At 58.3% G+C, this 11408-nt stretch overlaps 1 protein-coding gene across 1 annotated transcript in view; it reads right to left on the bottom strand.

Annotated features, from left to right (window-relative positions):
* Positions 1 to 280: 280 nt before the first annotated feature.
* Positions 281 to 11408, bottom strand: part of CCDC102A (coiled-coil domain containing 102A) — a 14451-nt gene continuing 3323 nt past the window's right edge. Inside the window, exons 3-10 of the mRNA XM_014545521.1 lie at positions 11340 to 11402; positions 9069 to 9292; positions 7609 to 7717; positions 5681 to 5797; positions 5155 to 5364; positions 4382 to 4552; positions 3348 to 3451; positions 281 to 774 (exon numbers count right to left, since the gene is read on the bottom strand). Of these exons, the coding sequence (XP_014401007.1) occupies positions 645 to 774; positions 3348 to 3451; positions 4382 to 4552; positions 5155 to 5364; positions 5681 to 5797; positions 7609 to 7717; positions 9069 to 9292; positions 11340 to 11402 (1128 nt within the window). The 3' untranslated portion in view covers positions 281 to 644. The remainder of the gene's footprint in view (positions 775 to 3347; positions 3452 to 4381; positions 4553 to 5154; positions 5365 to 5680; positions 5798 to 7608; positions 7718 to 9068; positions 9293 to 11339; positions 11403 to 11408) is intronic.

The following is an 11408-nucleotide window of genomic DNA, read 5'->3' as shown; positions in this document are numbered from 1 at the left end:
AGAGTTGCACAGCCAGGAAGGGGCAGAGCTGAGATTTGAAACCATCGATGCCAGTCTTAAGTCTCCTCTTCTCCAGAGAACACGTGCACCATCCTGTCTCCTTCCCCTCATAGGAGCTGGATCCCGGACCATTCCGCAGCTCAGATGTTCATTCGTTCATTCTTTCTCACATTCATGCACTCATTAAGTCAGTTGATCTTTTTGAACTTACGTTCGGTGCCAAGTGTAGGCCGATGCTGTCCCCCACACCGCCTGCCCAGATCTCAGGACTCCACCCCAAGAACCTCAACTCATTTATTATTACAAAAGACTGGGTTTATCACATTGTACTATGAACAGCTCCCGCCCAGCCCCCAAGGCTCAGAGAGGCATCCTGGGTTGGGGACCCAATGACCCTCTCTTGACACCCCATCCCCCCTCCATGAAAGTCCTGGCAGGTGGGGGACCAGGCCTTGGGGCGGTATTGTGTTTATAGCACCAGGCATATATATAAAAATATATCTATATATATAAACATAGGCCGTGGCTTCCCTTGGTAGGGGTGCTCCCAGGGTGAGGACAGGCAGCTGCATCAGTGAGTGGCCGGTCAGCCCGAGCACCCAGGGGGGCTGTGGCCTTGGGCCAGTCCTGCCAGCCCTGGAGCTCTAGGCCACCTGGATCTGTAGGTCCTCATCCTCGTCCAGGTCGCTGGCTCCATCCCCGGCTTCCTCAGGGCCAAAGCGAGCGCTGCGGATCTTCCCGAAGAGGGGGGCGTTCTGCTGCTGCCTGCGGAGCCTGGGGGGTGGGTGACAGCGGGGTCAGGGTGTGGGACTCATCCCATTGCCACCGCCGCTGCCAGGCACCAGGTTGGGCCTTTTACAAACATTACCTCATCACACCCTCCTCCCGGAGGTCCCTGAAAAGACAGGAGGTGCTATTATCACCTCCATTTTACAGACAAAGAAACCGAGGCAGGTGAGTAATTTGCTCAGAGTAATTTTCGAGAGGGGGCTGGGGGCTGGGAGAGGTGAGCGGCTGCCCAAGGTCACGCTGCTGGGAGTCCAACCCCAGCCCGGCTCTAAAGACCACAGGGGGGCCTGGGCAGGGGGGTCTCAGCCCCCTACATCCCCAGTGTCTATGAGAAAGTTAGGTCCTCATCCTCGTCCAGGTCGCTGGCTCCATCCCCGGCTTCCTCAGGGCCAAAGCGAGCGCTGCGGATCTTCCCGAAGAGGGGGGCGTTCTGCTGCTGCCTGCGGAGCCTGGGGGGTGGGTGACAGCGGGGTCAGGGCGTGGGACTCATCCCATCGCCGCTGCCAGGCACCAGGTTGGGCCTTTTACAAACATTACCTCATCACACCCTCCTCCCAGAGGTCCCTGAAAAGACAGGAGGTGCTATTATCACCTCCATTTTACAGACAAAGAAACCGAGGCAGGTGAGTAATTTGCTCAGAGTAATTTTCGAGAGGGGGCTGGGGGCTGGGAGAGGTGAGCGGCTGCCCAAGGTCACGCTGCTGGGAGTCCAACCAACCCCAGCCCGGCTCTAAAGACCACAGGGGGGCGGGGGGGCGTGTCTCAGCCCCCTACATCCCCAGTGTCTATGAGAAAGCGCCCCACCCTAGTTCCTCTCACATTAAAGTTCCAAAGCCAACATGTACCAGGCGAACTTGGGCCCTGGGAAGAGCTGCGGAGGCGGCGATACCCATCCCCCAGCAGAGTGGCTGCCTGGCGGCATCTTACAGGAAACATGAATTATTAACACGGCGGGGAGGGGCGCAGCCAGGGGCCTCCATTACTGCGCTGTGATTTAGTGCGCCGTCCCCGGAACATTAAAGCACGAAAAGTTGGAAAAGAAAATGAGGCAGCGGTCCTGGGCGGCCGCGCCCTCCCCGATGGAAGCACTTGAGAGGCTGGGCAGCGCCTGCCTGTCCATTTTGGGAGTTTATGGCTCCCGAAGAATGCGGCCAAGGCGGCGGGAAAGCCCTGGGGCCAGGCAGCCTTTTATGGGGTGTGTGCTGGGGCGGGGGAGTGGGCAGAGCTGGCCAGACACAGCCACAGGGACCTGGACTCATGCCTGGGCCCCTGCTCGACACTTTAGAGGTAACATCCCAAGCAGAAGGGGAAACTGAGGCTTGGTTGGCCACGTCACCTGGCTTTAGGCCTGGCTCCATAGCCTGTACCCTTCCCAGAAACTCAGCACACAGTAGCACATAGTAGGCGCTTAGTACATAAGGGCTCAGATGGCAGATGGCCGAGGGGTGGGGGTGTGGCTGTGGAAGGGCTGACCCTCTTGTGCCTTAGTTTCCTCATCTGCCAACCCCCTAGGAAAAAAAACCTCCCCCTTCCCTTCTTACAGGAGCTCGATTCTTGTAGCACAGTATCTGACCCACGATGAGTCCCCGACCCAGGAGTAATAGTAACAGCAGCAGCTGGCAGCTGTTCAGCTTTCATGATGTGCCAGGTACTTTTATAAGCACACACCAGCTCCTTTCATTCTAACAACCAAGAGGTAAGAGCTGTCATCGTCCCCATTTTACAGATGCGGAAACTGACACAGAGAGGTTCAGTCAGTGCCCCGGGATCACACAGCGAGGAGGGACAGAGCCAGGATGCCCACCACCCAGGCAGCCTGGCTGCAGAGCCCAGGCTCCCTCTAGTCCATGAAATAAGAGGAGGGGAGTAAGGGCCTGCCCGGGGCCCAGCCCAGGAAGAGTGGGTCAGGGTTGTGGTTATGAGGCGCCCCAGGTAGGGGGCTTGTGAAGTGGGGAGGGGCTTGGACCTGATGCTCTCTGATATCTTACGGCTCTAAGGGGTGTCAGAGAGAGGGTGCTGGGATGGGGGGTGGCGGGAGAAACGCAGAGTGTGGTGGTGGGTTCCCCAGACCCTGTGGTCTGAGGACTCGGGCCCATCATCAGGTTGGGGCTCCCCCAGTTCCTCTCATCTCAGCTGGCCTGGGGTCCACCCAGCCCAGGACCCTGAGGGCTGCTGGTTTTTCTTGTCAGTGGCTTCTCAGGCCCATGGGCCCTACCTGTTACCCCACCTTGGCCCTGACCTGTTTGGCCACCCTTCCTGCTCTCTGGCTACAGGAGACAATTCCAGGGTCCCAGCTGGTCTCACTTCCTGCTCTCACTCCCCTTCCCTGGTTTCCTGGCCCGGGCCCTTCCTGCCTGGAGGGGGCAGGATTTGGCCCCAGGGAGCCCGGCCTTCTTCCTTCTCCCCCTCCTCCTCTAGCTGAGCTCGGACCCTGCCCCGGAGGGGAGGAGTGGGGGCGTTCCTTTAGCTGGAAGTCTTTCTGCCCTGCTTCTGTGCCCTGGCCAGGAATCCTCTCCCTTATGGAGCCCCATCCCCCAGGGGTGCACGTGGGGGCCCACCTGGACTGCACGTGCTCTAGCTGCACCTGCAGGTTCTCGCTCTGCTCCGTCTGCTCGTCCAGTGACCGCTGCAGCTTCCGTGCCTGGTTGTGGGCCTCGTCCAGCTGGGGGGTGAGCAGGGCCAAGAGCATGGGGTCACCTTGGCGGGGCCAGCCTGGCCTGCCTCCGGCCATTCACCCGTGGGGATGTCCTTCCCGAGAGCAGGCCCTGTCCTCTGAGGCCTAGACCAAGGCCCACCTCCTCCAGGGAAGCGTCCCTGTGCTCCTCTCCATCCCAGTTGCCCCTCCCTCCTAAGCCCTCCCCTCCTCCCATACTCCACGCTACTGGCCCATCCATCAACCCACCTACCCATCTACCCTCATCCATCTGTCCATGTGACCATTCATCCATGGAACTATCCATCTGCCCATGAAGATACCCACTTACCCACTCGCCATTCATTAATCTACTTAGCCACCCCTTCACCTTACCTGTCCACATGTCCTTCCATTCTCCCAGACACACCTATTTCTCCATCTCTCCATCCTTCTGTCCTTTCCCTGTCCATTCATTCTTCCACCCACGGATCCAGTCAGTGGTCTATCCATCTTTCCACTGTCATCCATCTTCCCATATACTCACCCATCATCCATCGATCCACCCAATCACCCAGCAGACATCTGTTGCCACATCTCATCCATCCATCCTTCCTCCCGCCTTCTCTCTCTCCCATTCATCTGTCCACCCAGTCCCTCATCCATCTATTCATCCATTCCTGGAGTGGTCCTTCTGTCTTTCCATTTAACCACCTACAGTCTACCCACTCATCCACCCATTAATCTATTCAACCTCTCATCAACCTCGTCTGTCCATTTTTCTCCCCACCCTCCTACCCACACACCGATCTACCATCCATCCATCCCCCACCCACCCTCTCTACCCTGTGCACATCCTGAGAGTCAGGCTCATGCCAGGGGCCAGCGGCTCAGCATGGGGTGACACTCCTACCGTAGCTGAGGTCTGGAGGCCGCCCTCTGGGCCCCAGCGGTGCTCACCTCGTCCTCAGCCTGGGCCAGCTCCTTCTTGAGCTCTTCCACCCGCAGCCGCAGCTTCTTCACCTCTGCCTCGTGCTGCTCCACCCGCCGGTTGGCATGTGCCAACTCTGCCACCTTCTCCTGGAACTGTTTCTTCAGCTTGCCATGCACGTGCTTCAGGTCTGCCAGCTCCTGCAGGGAGCAGAGGTGAGGGGAGGGCTCAGTGTCCGAGGGCACCGTGTCAGGCAGGTCTAGGGGTGCTGGTGTCCCCTCTCCCCAGAATCTCTCCACCCGGTGTCACAAATACCAGCACTAGAGGTTTGGCTGGGCAGCTGGAGGCTAGAGGTGCCATCCAGTGAGGTGAGAAGGCCTGGGTGGGTGACTGGGTGGCTCCATGTTGCACGTGTAACTTTGAGGTGCCCAATGGGAATGACATGGGAAGTCCAGCGGGCTATTGGAGCTGAGTCAGGTTTTTGGGGAGGGGTGAGGTCTGGAGTCTTCGGTGCAAACATTTGTTACATAAATAGAAGGGCTGTTGAGAGGATTAAGCGACATGATGGACAAAAAGCACTGGCGTGGGGCCTACAGTAGGTGCTCAATAAATGCAGGTCTGCAGTGATCACTGAGCCTGACCCAGAGTGGGTGCCCAGGAGGAGCAGCCTCTGTCCTTAGTTGTCACTTCAGGGGTCCCCGGGTCCCTGTGGGCCAACACTGGACACGCAGTAGGGGCTCTGCCCTGACTGGATGGGGAGGCAGGGCCACCCCGGTCCTGGCCACGCCACCCACTGCCCCACCTTGTTCTTCTCGAAGAGTGCAGCCTGGCTGGCCCGCAGGTCGCAGTCCAGTGCGCTGGCTGTCTGCCGCCGCCGGCGGGCCAGGGCCTCCTCCAGGTCCCCGACCTGCGCCCGCAGCTTCTTGTTCTCCCGCTCCAGGCCCAGCTTCTCGGTCTCTAGCCGCTCGCGGCGACCCCACTCGGCTGCGTTCTCCGCCTGCAGCCGCTCCATCTGGAACAGGGCAGGGCAGGGTGAGGGTCCCTGGGGACGGGGCGCGGAAGGGCCGGAGCTGGGCTCCCCCCACCCCCCCCACTCCTCCTGGAGTCATTTCTGGCTCCAGGAAGCAGGTCCAGCTGCAGTGGCTATAATTAACCTGGGCTATTTCACGTGTGCAGGATGTGAGGGCGCTTCTGGTCTCTGTGTGGGAGAGGAACTGCCCCCTGCAGATTGGGGTACCCCCTGGGGTGTGCCTGGACCCCTTAGAGCACAGGCCTCTTTCAAGGGCCCCTGGCCCCCCAGCCCTCCCAGGCCCCGCCGGAGGCCCCACCTCGCCCCTCAGCTCAGCCATCTTCCTGTCCATGCTGGACCTCGCCCCCAGCTCGTCCTCCAGGTCTTCGGACATGCGGCCCAGCTCGTCCTGGTGAGCCTCCTTCAGGATGCTGAGCTGCGGGAGACAGCCCAGCCTGGTTACGTGACCAGCACCCAGAACCAGCTCTGAGGATGGGCCCTGGTGAGGAGTGCCCAGCAAAGCGGTGGTACCCAAATGGGCCACCGGTGTGCAGAACAGACCTTGAATCTGACCACTTGTGCTGCTTCCGACAACTCTCATTTCCTACCTCATTACCATCTAGCCGCCCAGTCTCCCCTCCTAGCCCCCCATCAACCCATTTTCCACAATAGTTGCCTTGAGTGAGCTTTTAAAAAGATAAATACAATTATGTCCCCATCCCGGGTTCCTTAGGGTAAGGACTGACCCCTCCCTATGGTCTCACAAAGCCCTCCCACCCCTTTCCTCTTAGTTCATTGTGTGGCCTCCTTTCTAAGCCTCAAATACACCCTGTCCACCCCAGGGCCTTTGCACATGTGGCTCCCTCTGCCTCATACACTTTTTCTGAGGTATTTTGCAGCACGGACTCTTCTCATTCTCAGGCCTTGGCCTAAATGCCCCAGCTCAGGGAGGCCTCTGTCCTCCCCACCTGCAGGGGGTGCCTCCTCCACTTGCCACCCTCCCTGCTCCACTAGAATGGGAGCTTGGGAGGACAGAGAGTTGTCTGTGTGTCCACCTTTGTACCCCTGTATGGCCTTGGCATCGGGGAGCCCTCCATGGACACGGGCTGAACACGGTCTGCGTGTGGGTGCAGGATTGGCCGCATCAGAAAACCCTGGGGCGCTTTGACATAGTGCAGAGTCGCGGTTGACAGCAGTGAAAACCAACAAACTACCGCGCCGTGCGTGTGATGACAGGGATGGCCTTGCATACATATGGTGAGGGAGAGAAGTCAGATGCAAAAGCGAATCTTTGTAAGTAATCTGTGAGACTGCACGTTTGTGTTTTACTCACTTTCCTGCAAATGATCACACTTCACAATTTGGGAAAATTAAAAAGACAGATTCCTAAACTCAAGTCCCAAAGATGATGATTCAGGAGGATGAGGGTGGGTCTGGGAATCTATTTTAGGAGCTTCCCTAAGGCCAGTGTCCCTTCCCGGGCAGATGCAGGCTCTGAGGTCTGTGGTCCTCCCGCCTTCGGAAATGCAGCCGATCCAGCCAGCTTTCTCGGGGTGGCTGTGCCCCCTGGTGGCCGTGGGGGCCTGCACAGGAGGCGGGAAGGGCTGCCTGCTCCGAGTCCTCCGTACTGTGCTGGTGAAGCTGAGTCCCCTTTCTGCTGGCTGGAGCCTCAGTTTCCTCACTTATGAAATGGGGACAAGCGCCTGACAGCCACAAGGCTTCAGTGAGACCTCGCACACAGTAGGCACCCACTGAATGCACCATCGGACGCCTCCCCTTCGTCCTGGTCTACCAAGCTCTCCTTGCAACCTCACCTCTCACTTACTACCCTCCAGCCACGCTGGCTCATTTTCTGGACACGTTAGGCTTGTTCTGGCCTCAGGACCTTTGCATTTGCGGTGCCTTCTGCTAGGAACTTTGCCCCCGTATCTTCTCAAGGGTGGCTTCTTCTAATCCATTTAGGTCTTGCCTCAAATGTCACCTTCTTAGGCCTTTCCTGACCCACCACTCCATCCTTATACTGCTTTGACTACTTCATAGCTCATGAATGTATCTGCCTGGTTTCTGCCAGTCCTCCCCTGATCCTCTTCCTGAAGGCAGGGACATTGCCCACCCCGGCACTCAGAACAGTGCGTGGCTGGTGCTTGACAATCAATGAATTCCCTTCTTTTATGCACTCCCACTGCTGAAATTCAACAGCACAATGCTGCTTCCTCCAGGAAGCCCCCCCTGGTCTCCAAGACTCACTTGCTTGAGCATCTCCTGCTTGGTCTTGCTCAGCTCCTCATACTTGATCTTCCACTGGCTGAGTTCCCCCTCCAGCTTCTCAATGTTCCTGCTCAGTGCCAGTTTATCCCTGGGGAGGGGAGAGAGAGAGGCAGACATGAGGACGAGCCACCGGCACCCTCTGCTCAGAGTCCTCCTATGCACTCTGCACCCGCAGAACCCATGGCCAAAGTCCTTGCCCTGGCATTCAAGGTCCTGGCATCCCACATTGAGGCAGGCACCTGGTTATGGATTTCTCCTGGAACTATACCCCTCCCACAAGTGCATGGTGTGAGGAGGTGACCAGGCCTCCATGGCCCTGGCCACCCCTGGCAGATGCCTCCCTCTCCCTGGGCCCCAGGATCATTTGCCAAATAGGACCCCGGCTCCTGTTTCAAGTACTGTGGTTCCCGGCAAGGCTTGGCTTGAAAACGTGGTTCTGCAGTTAGAAAAGCTGGAAAACACTGTCCAATGACCCTCGGATCTAGGGGTTCCCTCTTGTCATCATCACTGGGTGGGATTCCCAAGTTCTCCCATGACCCTGTGCAGGAATGAGGCGCCATGGTAACAAGCATGGTGCCTGGCTCTAGCACATAGTAAGTGCTCAACCAACAGCTGCACTTACCGTTACACTCAGCACGCTGCGCTTCCCCATCCCACACCACGCCCGGCTCCCTTTCTGAGGGTCTAATATTTTGCGACTCGAACACAGTGTTCTGAGAGGAGACAATGCCACCCTCTAGGAGGCATGTTAGAAATCCATGGGGATGTTTTTGGTTGTCATGATGACAGGGTCATTTAGTGGGCAGGGACCAGGGGTACCCAATACCCGGCAGTGCCCAGGACATCCTGCCCATCCAGGAATTACCCTGCATCTGGCAATGTGTACATGACATCCCTGGGGGTAAAAAGGATCTCGAACCTCACTCTAATTTGCATATTACATATTATTTCAATTAATCTATATATATATAAAAGCCTAAACGACCGTTATGACCGGCTGGTAGCTATGACGCACACTGACCACCAGGGGGCAGAAGCTCAACACAGGAGCTGCCCCCTGGTGGTCAGCGCACTCCCACAGCCAACCTCCCGCGATCCCTCCCCGCCAGCCTGCTGGCTCCAGTCGCCCCAGTCGGGACTGGGCGAGACAGCCCCAATCGCCCTGATAGCTGGCCAGGCCAAGAGAACCCACCTGTGCACGAATTTGTGCACCAGGCCTCTAGTAATAATAATAGTAATAATAATAATTATAATAATAATAATAGAAAACTAGCATGGGGTCCTTGGGCAGAGCACACTGCTCTAATGCTGCAGGATTCAAGCCCAAATAGAACCACTCCCCTTTGGCGAGTCTCACGCTCTGTGACACTGATGTTCATGCTGTGGTGCTGAGGGTGCCCGGCCCACCCCCCTGGCACCTGCCTGCCCCCAGCACTCACTCTCGTTCCTTGAGCAGCACCTTCTGGGACTCATCCAGCCGCAGTCGTAGGGCTGTCAACTTGGAGGCCTCCTCCTCCATGGCAGCTGTGTCCTCCCAGGGCAGCCTGCGCTCCTGGCAGCCTGAGCTGCCCCGTGGGCCCCCGGTCCCCGCACTGCGTGTCTCCCAGCAGCCCTCGGGCTCCTCTGGTCTGCTCTTCAGCAGGCTCTCCACCAGTTCCAGCTCCTGTGGGGACCAAGGAGGAACAGTGGCAGCTGAGTGTTTTGGCCTCTCCCAGGCCCTGGGTCTGGAATCAGCTTGGTGGGTTAGCTTGGGCAAGTCACACAGCCCTTCTGGGCCCCAGATCCCTGTTTTGTAGGCTGCCCCTGAATCCTAGAAAGGGGGGGACACAGCCTCCTCTGGGCCTCCCCTTTCTCCTGGAACTGCACAAGAGTCAGCCACTAGGGTTCCCTTCATCCTGGAAGATTTCCCAGGAGAGGTAGTGAGCTCCCTGTCACTGTAAGTATGCAAACATATGCTGGGACATTGGTGTGGATCGGTGTAGAAGCAGGGGATTCCTACAACAAATAGGAACTAAATTCCTTCAAAAGGAATTCTGGCTTTAAGACCCCATTTTTCAGGTGCAAACACGAAGGCACCGCGAGATAGGTGACATGGTAGAGATGCACAGTAAGGCGGCCCTGTGAGCAGAACCAGCTCCCGGACAGGAAGCTGCAAGGGATTACTAACCCAATGCCAAGCCCCTGTCCCCTCTGCCCCCCTGCCCTGCCCCTGTCCACCCCCAAACCCCAGACACCTTGTTCCAGCCTGCCTTCCCCAAGGCCCCTCCAGACGAGGGGGCCACTCCCTTCCCTGTCTGGCTCTCCGTGTCCCTACTGGGGTGGGACAGTGGCTCCGAGGACTCCCCAAGGACTGAGATTCTCCTCCTCCTGTATCTCGGAGTCGGGGAGGTGGGGGCGGCTCAGGTGCCACCTGGTCCAAAGCCCTATGTCACAAACAGGGAAACAGGGAGGGAAGGGACTTGTTCTGGAGGCAGAGCAAGGCGGCTGGGCTGGCAAACAAACTCAGGCTGCAACCCAGGGCTCTCCCCGCCGCACCTGCCACCTCCTGGGCTGTGACTGACAAGTAGGACAAGGACAGGACAGGAGGAGACCTGTGGCTGGCTGGCAGGGGCTGTCATGGGCTGCCCCACAGCAGAGCAATGACTGCCGCCCCCAAACACCAGGCAGGCCCAGGGAAGAGGGGGCTTCAGCTCCCAGGAGGTAGCAGGGCCCACTCCAGCCTACAGGGGTGAAGGGAGCTGGGCAGGGGAGGGAGGGGACTTGGCAGGGGAGGAGAGGGGCAACCAGAATCTTAGCTAGAGTCTGGGGATGGAGCTAGAAGCAACCCGAGCCTGGACTCTGTCCCTAGATGGCCTTCTGGTGACAGGCTTGCTGGCTCAGGGGGACGCTGCCCTCCACACCCACCATCAACGCTCCAGCCAAACTGATTATTACCATGGACTCTGGAGTTCACCTGGGTTCAATTTCCCAGCAACTTGCCTCCAGCTGGGAGACATTGGGACTTAACCTCTCCACGCCTCGGTGTGGTCCTCCATAAAGCAAACACCTCCGGGGGTTGCTGTGAGAATGAACTAGATGGTGCACACACAGAGCTGAGCCTCCGGGTAGGTGCCCACTGACTGACGGGAGCTGTTGCTGCCAGTTCCCCGACACACCAGGTGGGGCCACACCTGGAGGGCCTACCTGTCTTCACTCTTCACAGCCAATTCCTCTGCATCCTCTTAGTCTCAGCTTAAACGGGACCTCTTCCGGGAGAGCCTGATCGGGGTCTCCTCCGTGTTCCTAGTGCCCCCCTCCCCTCGGCTTTAATTGATGCTTCTTGTAAGTGTTTACCTCTCCCCCCAAATTCAAGTTGAACAAATGAATGGGCTCAGCTCTGCTACTGATGGATGGATGCCTTCCAGGCAAGTACTTACTTAGACCCTACTCCGGCTCAAATGGGTAGATTCCCTGGTTCTGTTGACCACTCAGGTGTGGGAGTGGAGGGACCACCAGAACCCAGGACTCTGCCCCAGGGGTCTCCGGAACGGAGGTGACTGGGGCCTTCCCAGGGTCAACCCACAGGAGTGAAACCTCTTAGGGCACCAGGCCCTCACCATTCCTGGCTCTGGGCCGGGCAGCCTCCACCACTGCCCACATCAATCAGCCCCTCCCACTTTCGGACCCAAAGGGCTAGAGCCCCGCCCAGCAGCCCCGCCTCCTCCACACACCTGGCTACTCTGGGGCCTCTCGGACCCCACGTCGCGCACGGGCTCGTGCTCCCGCTCGGCTCCGTCCCG

The sequence above is a fragment of the Myotis brandtii genome, unplaced genomic scaffold (assembly GCF_000412655.1).
Source record: "Myotis brandtii unplaced genomic scaffold, ASM41265v1 scaffold411, whole genome shotgun sequence".
In the NCBI taxonomy this organism is placed as follows: domain Eukaryota; kingdom Metazoa; phylum Chordata; class Mammalia; order Chiroptera; family Vespertilionidae; genus Myotis; species Myotis brandtii.
The sequence above is the reverse complement of the archived record's forward strand: the minus strand, read 5'-3'. Positions and strand labels throughout refer to the sequence as shown.